Source organism: Podarcis erhardii (assembly GCF_964252035.2).
Source record: "Podarcis erhardii genome assembly, chromosome: 12".
NCBI lineage: Eukaryota > Metazoa > Chordata > Lepidosauria > Squamata > Lacertidae > Podarcis > Podarcis erhardii.
In genome coordinates, this window is record NC_138513.1 from 1,486,082 (window position 1) to 1,496,978 (window position 10,897).

General features: G+C 46.1%; 1 protein-coding gene across 1 annotated transcript; it reads left to right on the plus strand.

Moving 5' to 3' along the window:
• Positions 1-227: 227 nt before the first annotated feature.
• Positions 228-10,163, plus strand: LOC309325935 (uncharacterized protein). Its single transcript, XM_081834341.1, has 6 exons — positions 228-266; positions 4,562-4,853; positions 4,983-5,064; positions 6,400-6,482; positions 7,136-7,262; positions 7,734-10,163. The coding sequence occupies exons 2-6, from the start codon at positions 4,740-4,742 to the stop codon at positions 9,317-9,319; spliced, it is 1,992 nt and encodes a 663-aa protein (XP_081690467.1). The 5' UTR covers positions 228-266; positions 4,562-4,739; the 3' UTR covers positions 9,320-10,163.
• Positions 10,164-10,897: the final 734 nt, after the last annotated feature.

A 10,897-nucleotide genomic window follows, 5' to 3' on the forward strand; every position in this document is an offset into this window, starting at 1 on the left:
AAACCAATACATGTTATTTTATTAGCCGACGTGCTGCTTGTGCTTGTTGTTTAGCGTGTTCTGTTTTGCAGGGATTTTCTGAAGGGAGAAAACGCAGAGGGGGGGGAGAGGGGGGTGATCTTGGTGCTCCCGGCTTTGCACGGGTTAAAAGGAACGGAGCGGGATTCCTAGAGAGGGCAGGAAAGAAAGGGGGGTGGGGCCAGGCCCCCCCTCCCTCCCAAGTCACTTCCTGCAAGCGGTGGGCGGGGGGCTTCTCCGGAGATCTGGTGAGTCTCCTGTCTCCCCCCCCCGGGTGCATTGGGGGAGGGGGTCCCCGGGCTGCGGGGGAGGGTGCATGGGGGGCTGTTCGGCTCATGCATGCTGGGGACCCCCAAGTTTGGGAGCAGGGGGCCTTCCCCTTCCTCTCTGCAAAGCCGGGGGGGGGACGACTTTGCAGGAGGACTGCAACTCTGTTCCTCCTTTGTATCAATGCGCTGCTCGCGGGCACGAAGCGGAACCCGAGCCCGTTTCAGACTTATAACCCAGTCACGTTTGTCAATGGAGGTTGCAGCCAGACGGAAACATTCCGATGTCCAATAGACCCAAACAATAAACACAACCTGACCTGTGCAGAAAACGAAAAAGGAATGCATGGATGGGGGCAGAGCTGTCAACTTTTGCCTTTTCTTGCGAGGAATCCTATTCGGAATAAGGGAATTTCCCTTAAAAAAGGGGGGAAACGTTGACAGCTATGGGTGGGGGCCTCCTAGCTAGGATGGCCAGTCGGAGGCAGGGATGCTTCTGAATCCCCGTTGCTGGAAAAGCCACAGGCAGGGAGAGAGACGCTCTTGGGCTCGGATCCGCCTGGTGGGCTTCCCAGAAGAGGCCCCTGGTGGGTCCCTGTGAGAACAGGTGAGGGGACTCAGTGGAGCCCCCTTGGCCTGATCCTGCAGGTCTCATCTTCTGTTCTGATGCTCCTCCAGATGCAAGCAAAATCTCCATTGCTTCTGCTCCCCCGGCCCCTTCATCAGACAGGAGTGTCATCCAGACTCTTGGGTGACACACGTGTGCCTGTTCAGACATGCAACCTCTCAGGTGTCCAGACACCTCACTCTGAGGGGGTGGCTCCTAGCAACTCCCAGCATCCTTAACAAACTACAGTTCCTGGGATTCTTTGGAGGAAGCCAGGGCTCTTTGAACGGGTCTGATCCTGCTTTGCAGATGCAGTGCAGATGAGGTGTGTGTGTGTGTGTCTTGCCTTTTTCTTTCCTTTTTGGAAGAACCTTTAATTGAGTTTTATAAACAAGGTTTGTAGAAGGAATGAAGGACACAAATAAATAGGCCAAGCCTTCTCGTGTCATTTGTATATCACAAAAATAGCATAATAGATTTGCAGGGATATCTGCAACATTATTAATGGTCAATGGTTGAGTTGTAGGTTCGTGAATTGGTTTAAACAGAAACAAAGGGGAAACGGAGCTAACAGATAACAGTCAAGAGCCAAACACCTAGTCAAGAGCCCTTTGGTTTGTGCTTAGGTTAAATGTGAGTAGTATTCATTTTTCTTCTTATGTTCCCAAAGAAACAACATAAAGAGGAGGTATGGCAGACATTGTCAAATATCTGAAGGGCTGTCACATGGAAGATGGAGCAAGCTTGTTTTCTCCTGATCCAGAGGGCAGGACTCAAATAAATGGCTTCAAGTTAAAAGAAAGGAGATTGCAAACTAAACATCAGGAATTATCTTCTGGTGAAAAGAGCTGTTCCACAGTGGAACGGTCTCCTGAAGAAGGTGATGGTTTCTCCTTCCTTGGAGGTTTGTAAGCAGAGGTTGCCTGGCCATCTGTCATGGATGCTTGAGCTGAGATTCCTGCATTGCAGGGGGTTGGACTGGATGACCCTCAGGGTCCCTTCCAACTCTACAAATCTATAATAAAGTGTTAGTCTATTGATGAACGTGGGAGGGAGGTTCAAAGCAAAGGTAATGCTTTGTGTTTCAATTTAAATTCAGATCAACCAGATTGAGCCAAATTCTCTTTTTTTTAAAAAAAAATATTTATTAAAGTTTTGAAAGTTACAGAAAGAAAAAAATAAAAAGAATTAAACATAACAAAACCATACAATACAACCCAAAAACAAAAATATTACATATACATAACAAAAATAAAACACAAACAGTTAAAAAAAAAGAAAACCACGTCCAATACTTTCAATGTTATTAACTTTCTTTTGCTTGTTTCAGCGACCTCCTCACACCTCCCTTTTTGTATTCCACTTCGATTATTTGTTTTAGCAAATCCTTTCCATCTTCCTCAAACTTCTTTCCTATCATTTAACTTAACAAATTCTAACATCATTTTTTCCTTTAATCCAATTACAATCTATTATACTTAATTCTTTATAACATTTCTGCTAAAGCCATGTAACTTCATTCCAACATCTTTCTAACATTCCTTAATTTTACAATATTTCTGTAGATAATCTTTAAATTTCTTCCAATCTTCTTCCACCGACTCATCACCTTCATCTACCCCTCTTCCCGGGTGGGTGGATCAGATTGAGCCAAATTCTCAAAAGTCTGCAAATTCGAACAAGCACCATGCCTGCTATTTTCCCACATGCTTGAAGCTTTAGGCTTTGTACTGGATGTTGTTTTGCCTATTCTTTGTCCTGCTGCTGCATTTCTATGATTCTAGTAGACTTGATCTTTTTTCCACGCTGGAGGCTTCATTAGTGTAGTTGTTTGCTATTATTATTGCTATTGTTACCACTGTTCCATTTGTTACCCAGAGCAGCTTACAACCATTTTAAAATATTTTTAAAAGTCAAAACAAATAATAATCACAGGAATAGGCTGGGTCCTGAAAACGCGCGTCTCCGTTGTCAGAGGCCTTGGGAAAGAGGGGGATCTGCCTCTGTAGGGAGGGAATCCCCCAATGGGGGATCTGCCCCCAGGATGCCCTCTCTTGGGCCACCCCCAGCCAAGACTCTCAAGGGGGTGAAGCTACCAAGAGCCCCCCCCCACCAAATTTCACAGCCAAAAGGGTTTCTAGCGAAGAAGGTGGTTCTTCACATATCTGGGGGCCAAAGTGAAGTCCTCCTGTGAGCACTTTTTGAATTGGACTTGGAAATGAACGGGCCACCAATACAGCTGCTTTAAAACAGGAATCAAATGTGTTCTCAAGAGTTGTAATGGGGGTGGGATTCAATGAGGAGGGGGAGACCCTTGGATGCTCCTTGAAGAAAAAGATGGGAAAGAAATGCTCTTCATAAAGAAAGGGAGCCCAGCCAACAATCTGGCTTCTGCCATTTGGAGCAGATTCTGAACTGTGCTGGGCCCGGGGGTAGCCCCAGTAATGTGGTCCAGGTCCGTTCCCGAATCCAAGGGTTCCGTGAGGAGTCAGTCCGTCAGGGCCAAGGCATAGAATCACAGGCATACAGCTCCCACAACCTGGGGCAGGGTCCAACAGCCTTTTATCTTTGTTGGGGTAACGGCTGGTCCTGATCCCCCAGTGACTCACCTCCCTGTCTCGCCCGAAGGCGAGCACTTCTCCTGCGAGTACTCAGGTTTCTCCTTCTCTCAGACCTCAGTCTCTGCAGCTCAGGAGACGTCAGTGGGTTACTAGACCCAGGGGCCGCCTCAGCCTCCCCTGACCCAACTGGTAGTGGAGCAGCTGTAAGTGATGGGCCAGCTAGAGGCAATGAGGTCATCCTTGCTTCTGGAGCCAGGGCAGGATCAGGCCCCTAGCTCGGTCCAGCTGGTGCTTGTTGCAGGGGACCTCTGCAGACTGCAGCTCTTCAGAATCAGGCCCCAGACTAGGCAAAGGATCTGGTGTGGACTGAGACTCCTCTGGCTCCAAGTCTGAGCCCGAGTCCCAGGCCATCACATGAACCATCCAAAAGAGCAGTTCCACTTGGAGGGCATTGCGATGATCCTATCTGATTCACAGCAGAGAGTACCCTGGCCGTGTCATCTCTGCTCCAAGGGGACAGTGGTGGGCAAACTAGCCAGACCAGGAAAGGGGCACTCAGTGACCATTCTGAATCCAGGAATACCCCCAAACATATAAGGCTGCGTGTGGGTTAAGCTATGCAACATTTTTATTAGTAGTATTATTAACCTGCTGTTTATCCTAAGTACCCTGGGCAGACAACCATGTTAAAGCGCAATACTAAAAACAGTTTAAAACAACTTACAACCACAGAAAGGAGAGCCCTTCTTTACTTGCTCTCTAGCGCTGCCCTTTGGCCTCACCTACTTGGCCCTCGTGGGGTGGGTTGGATAAGGAGAAAGAAAAAGAGACACCACCGAAGTCGTCTGTCTTGAGAACTTTGCAGGTTCCAAGTGCTAGAAAATCAGGCGGAAGCAGAAAAGAAATGGGCCCTGAATTGGGGGAGGGAGCAACCCTGGAGAACCCCAGAGTTAGGAAACCCACATTTTAGGAGGGCTAGAGTCTCTTCTTTTTGGTGTTGAAGAAATCTCAGAATCTGTGATGTGGAGTCCAGGCTTGGTTCCTAGCAGGACGCAGCCACGCTTGCTCAGAGAACATTTCCCCCTCCTGACAGTGTATTTGCTTTGTAGGATTTGCAGAGCCGGCGGTTCAGGCAGTTCTGCTACCAGGAGGCCAAAGGACCCGAAGAGATTTGCAGCAGGACTCTACCACCTTGACCATCAGTGGCTGAAGCCAGAAAGGCACACAAAAGCCCAGACACTGCACTTGGTGATCTTGGAGCAATTCCTGGCTGTTCTTCCACCAGAGATGGAGAGCTGGGTGAGGGAATGTGGAGCGGAGACCAGTTCCCAGGCGGTGGCCCTGGCCGAAGGTTTCCTCCTGAGTCAGGCAGAGGAGAGGAAGCAGGCAGAGGGAAAGCAGGTGAGAGAGACTTTCCTCTGGATGCTGTCAAGGAGCTCTGAATGATATGGGAGATGCATTTTTGTCTCTGCCACCCTTTTTCTAATCCTGCTCCCTATTCTCTTTTTGGAATCTTGGTTGCTCTTTCAGGGAAAGGATCCATTTGCAGAAATGGGCCCTGATTCCTCTGAGGCAGAGAGGGCTGCACTGGACACCAGAGAGAGGCCACTGGGTAAGGAGGAAGGAGTTTCTTCTCTACTTAGCCCACATTCTTTGGGTTTTGAAACGAATCTCTAAGTCCTTTTAATCTTTTTGGAGAACACACTTGATGGGCTGTGAGGGACAGTGGAGCCAGAGCGGAGTGTGGGGGTGCAGTGCCTCCGAGGTTCCAGCAGAGGGCGGGAGCCCCCCCCCCTCTCTGATTGGCTGCCAGCCCTTTTGGAGGGAAAACCCAAGAAGCCCTTTCTGAGGGAGAGAGTGGGCAGGGCCTGATCAGAGAGGGGAGAGGGGTATTATTATTATTATTATTATTATTATTATTATTATTATTATTCGGAGAGGCTCTTTTCTGAGGGAGAACTGACTCTGATCTGGGGAGAATCTCTCTAGCCAAAAGAAGGAGTCTCACAGCTTAGATAGGAAGAAGACCCAGTGGAGGGTCTGGGGAGAGTATGGAGGCAGGAATTAATCTGGAGGGCTGAGTCTGAGGAGGCAGGAGAGGGAGAATCTGTGGGAAGACGGACTAAACCAGGGTCTCCTTCCAGTCAGAAGGGGAGAGATCTGCCAGGAAAAGAAGACCCCCAAACCAAGAACAAGGCCTGAGAGGATCCCCTGGGTCTGTGGGAAATACCTCAGGGTGGCTGAGAGAGAGGCGGATGAACGAAAGATGCCCCTCGCTCAGGAACCAAAGTATTAGGCTGAGAAGGAAGCTGCGCTGTATTAAAAGTATTTAAGTGTAACCCTGCTCATAACTAAGTAAATGAACAGAAACTGAGTTAATTCTTTTACCTCCTATGGTAGAAACCTGAACTTCCAACTGAAGTGCAACAAGTGAGCTTTTAGCAACTGAAGTTTAAGAAAAGCTGTGCATGTATTACAGTGAGATCTTTCTATTTAGTTTAAGTAATAAGCCAACTTTTATTTGAAAGAATGCACCTCCTGACCCCAAATTTGTTTCATGGACCTCTTCTTTTGTAAATAAAACTGTTCTTGTTCGTTCAGCTCTTTCCTAAGACTCTAAATCACTTAAGTTTTCCCTCACACAAGATCCTCACAAGGTAGCCTGTGGGAAATTGCAGAAATTTGTGTAATTTGCATGTCATGAGGTGGGTCCTCTATATTTAATGGGGGGCAGTTAGTGGAGTGAATCCACTCCTTTCTTAGTTGATGGTCATTGGTGGGATCCAAGAGCCCAAAGCAGGGTGCATCAATTTTCACATAACTAAATAAGATTAATGGCTGCCAATGTCCAAATGCCCTCGGCACGTGAGGCTTTTTCTGTGGCCCCTCTCTCGTTCGCCATGCACAGCTCCACCTCTGACTTCTCATTCACCTTTCTGTCTCACAGATGGCGGAGGGATTCTGGCAAGACCGCCTCATCCATCTTTTCTTGCTGGCGGAGGAGAAGTCGCGGCTGTGGAACCAGACGAGGTGGGGAGAAGGAGCATGGGGGGGAAAGAGGGTGAGAGACGGGGCAGCCAGATTGCCTCTGGGCCTGACTGAATCTCCTTCTCTTGGCTTCTGCCCTTAACAAAGGCTTAAAATTCCATTCCAGATGGCTTATGTGCTAAGAATAAGGAACAGCCACCTCATTTATCTAGCCTTCTGAATGTCACTAGTATTATTTGTCACTAGTTAACAGTTTTATTTCTATATTTGTTGAATGCTAAAATAGGCTTCTGAGCAGTTGACAACAGGGGAAAAACAGTGGCCAGGATTCACCTAACCATCTCCCTTAGTTGCACACCAGAGATTACCCTCCCCCATGCCCCTTTGTACCCCTTGACTTTGGGGCATCAGGAGAGTCTGCTCGCCCCCACCCCCCAATCGTGTACAAGGAGAGAATACTTGATTTGAATAACACAATGTGGAGTTCCCATTTACAACAACATTAACACACTTCATTCAAATACACAGTAAAACAACTCCATTAAGATGTTAAAATAAGCATCCATGCTTAAAATGTGCAGCAAAACAATTCCATTAAGGCAACGCAACAATTACCAGGCAGAAAACAACAGAGCAATGTGTAGTAGATGATGTTTATGCTGCTTAAGAGGGCGACGTTTTCCTTTTTCTTGTAGGGTTCAGTTTGCTTTGAAGATGTAGCTGTTCGTTTCACAGACGAGGAATGGGCATTGCTAAATCCCGACCAGAGAGCTCTGCATAAGGAAGTCATGGAAGAGAATTGCGGGATCTTGGCCTCTCTAAGTAAGGCTCTGTGTTGGATCATGATATCTGATTTGAAATTCAATACGTATCTCCATGTGAGAAACCTCCATGATTTTGATGTAGCTCAACAGCACCACCTACAGCATCTGGGATTCTGATAGCCCCACAGCTCACCTGGAATGGAGGGCTATCAGCTGTTTGGCTGTGTATAGTCTTCTCCATTTATGTCTTTTAAAGCAATGATCAGGCTGGTCTGAACTAACCTGGCCTTTTTAAATGTAGGATTCAGAGTAGTGAGGGAAGTTAACATAGCTTCAGTCAGGTTTTACTAAAAAGTGATAGAAAAAATAATCAAAGAGAAGACTGACAGTGGAGATGTAGCAGATTCCATGAATGGACCAAACAAAATCCATCTAGGAGAAGATCTAGGCTTTTCAAATTTCAGATTCCCGTTATCTAGGGCTCCATTTCTTCCCGAGGTTCTAATCCATTTTTTTTTTCTCCTTGCAGGTGATGATAAATGGGAAATTGAGAACCAGGGAGAATATGACAAAATACACACGGTGGATAAACCATACAATTATTTGGAGCGTGAAGAAATCTTCAGTCACAGCTCCCATTATACTTCTCATCCCATTGAGAAGAAACTCTCTCCATGTTTGGAATGTGGAAAGAGCTTCAGTAAAAGAGCCCACCTCACAGCCCATCAAAGAACTCACACTGGAGAGAAACCTTATCAGTGCTTGAAATGTGGAAGGAGCTTCAGTCGGAACTACCACCTCACAGCCCATCAAAGAACCCACAGTGGGGAGAAACCATATCAGTGCTTGGAATGTGGAAAGAGCTTTGCTCAGAAGTTAAGTCTTACAACCCATCAAAGAATTCATACCGGGGAAAAGCCATATAAGTGCTTGGAATGTGGAAAGAGCTACATTCAGAAGTGCAGTCTCACTTCCCATCAAAGAATTCATACTGGGGAGAATCCATATCAATGCCTTGAATGTGGGAAGAGCTTTCATACAAGCACAAATTTCCGTCGACATCAGAGTATTCACCGTGGGGAGAAACCATATCAATGCCTGGAATGTGGCAAAAGCTTTATTCGGAAATGTCATCTCACTATCCATCAAAGAATTCACAGCGGTGAGGAACCATATCAGTGTTTGGAATGTGGAAAGAGCTTCACCTGGAAGGAAAGTCTCACTTCGCATCAAAGAATTCATACAGGGGAGAATCCATATCAGTGCTTGGAATGCGGAAAGAGCTTTTGTAAGAGGGCCAATCTTACTGTCCATCAAAGAATTCATACAGGTGAGAAACCCTATCAGTGCTTGGAATGTGGAAAGGGCTTTACTCAGAAGGAGAGTTTTAATTTCCATCAAAGAATTCATACAGGGGAAAAACCCTATCAGTGCTTGGAATGTGGAAAGAGCTTTGGTACAAGCGCTTACTTTGTTCAACATCAAAGTATTCACTGTGGTGATAAACGGTATCAGTGCTTGGAATGTGGAAAGAGATTCACTTGGAAGGAAAGTCTCACTTCCCATCAAAGAATTCATACAGGGGAGAAACCATATCAGTGTTTGGTATGCGGAAAGAGCTTCAGTAAGAAGGCCAATCTCACTTCCCATCAAAGAATTCATACAGGGGACAAACCTTATCAGTGCTTAGCATGTGGAAAGAGCTTCAATCAGAGAAACCATCTGACAGCCCATCAAAGAATTCATACAGGAGAGAAACCCTATGAGTGCTTGGAATGTGGAAAAAGCTTCAGTCGGAAGGAAAGTCTCACTTCGCATGAAAGATTTCACAGAGGGGAGGAACCATTTAAATGTTTGCAATGTGGAAAGAGCTTCAGCCGGAACGCTCATCTCACTTCACATGAAAGAATTCACAGCGGAGAAAAACCTTTTCAGTGCTTGGAATGTGGAAAGAGTTTCAGTCGGAAAGAAGGTCTCACTTCCCATCAAAGAATTCATACAGGGGAGAAACCATATCGGTGCTTGGAATGTGGAAAAAGCTTTAATCAGAGGTCCCATCTCACAGCCCATCAAAGAACTCACAACGGAGAGAATCATGGAATCATATTATTGTAGAATTGAAAGGCACCTTTGGCGTCATGCAGTCTAACCCTCTGCAATAAAGGAAACTCAACTAAAGCATCCATTGCCGGAGGCTCTCTGCTTAAAACCCCCAAGGAAGGAGAGTCCACCATCTTCTAAGGGAGTCCATTCCAATGTTGAACAGCTCTTACAATCAGAAAATTCTTATTTATGTGTCAAGGTAATCTCCTTTCTTGTAACTTGAATCCACCAATATGGATCCTATCCTCCAGAGCTGGAGAAATCAAGCTTCGTTCATCTTCCAAGAGACAGTACTTTAGATATTTGAAGATGTCTATCAAAGCTCCTCCCAGTTTCCTCTTTCCCAGGCTTAACGTGCCCAGCTCCTCAGCCTTTATTACCTTGTTATTACCTTGGTCACCATCCTCTGCACACATTTCAGCTTGACGTATCCTTAAATTGTGGCTTCCAGAACTGGACACAGGACTCTAGGTGTAGTCTGACCAAACCAGAATAGAGTGGTACTACAACTTCCCTTGATTGGGACACTAGACTTTTGTTGGTAACAGCCTAGAATAGCATGAGGGTTTTTTTACCACTACATCACACTGTGGACTCATGTTAAATTGTGGTCTACTGTGAATCACCTAGATCCTTTCACATGTAATATTAGCAATCCGGATGTCTCTCATTTTATATTTGTGCAGCCTAAGTGGAGAACCTTATGTCTGACCTTATTGAAATTTCATTTTGTTGGTTTTGGTCCGGTTTCCCAACCTGTTAAGGTCATATTGAATCCTGATTCTGTCTTCTTCAGCTACCCCATTCCACCCCGCCGGTTTGGTGTCCTTTGTAAATTTAACAAGCATCCTCTCAATTCCTTTGTCCGAGTCATTTATAAAGACGTTGAGCAAAAACAGGCACAGGATAGAACCCTGTAGCACTCCAGTTATTCCTTTTTTCCAGGATGACGAGGAACCATTAGTGGGCACTCTTTGGTTTTGGTCAATCAACCAGCTACAAATCCCGCATTTTACCAGCTTATATACAAGAGGGTGATGAGCAATTTGGCAGTGCTGGTGAGTTAGCCATCAACCCTGAGCTCTTCCTTGGAGAAGCTGACAAACAATTCACGCACTTCCAAGAGTCTCCAACTCGCAAATTCGTGGTGCTCCTGGCTGCAACTGTCTTCCTTGGCATGTCCAGGATGGTGGTGGTGCCGCCTTGAGATCTTCTTGGTTTCTGCTGAACACACACAGGACACCTTCCAGAAAAGCCAGGAGTTCCCTCTGTGAGAAGGGTAGGTCAAAGATTCCCTTGCTGCTGTCCTCCTTTGCCTCTTCAAATCCTCAAAGAGAGGATGCAAGGAGCAAATAATTGTATCCACGAGGAAGAATGAGTTTTGTGTTCATTGTACTCAAAGGTGGTTGGGAGCAACAGCAAGCACAGTTTATTTGCTTCAGCCAACTCCAGTTCTCATCTGCACATGTCTGACCCATGGAAGATGGCTTAGATTGAACCAAGATTCTGAATGACAGTGCAAAACCTGACATTTGTCCTTATTGAAATTCATTTACTGCATTTATATGCCGCCTTTTTCTCCAGGGAGCT

What these genes read in the sequence shown, in the direction of transcription:
- LOC309325935 (XM_081834341.1), top strand. Translation starts at nt 4,740, where the DNA reads ATGGAGAGCTGGGTGAGGGAATGTGGAGCGGAGACCAGTTCCCAGGCG. An exon ending in AGCAGGCAGAGGGAAAGCAG is followed by an intron (nt 4,854 to 4,982) that starts GTGAGAGAGACT and finishes TTGCTCTTTCAG; the next exon opens with GGAAAGGATCCATTTGCAGA. An exon ending in CGGGATCTTGGCCTCTCTAA is followed by an intron (nt 7,263 to 7,733) that starts GTAAGGCTCTGT and finishes TTCTCCTTGCAG; the next exon opens with GTGATGATAAATGGGAAATT.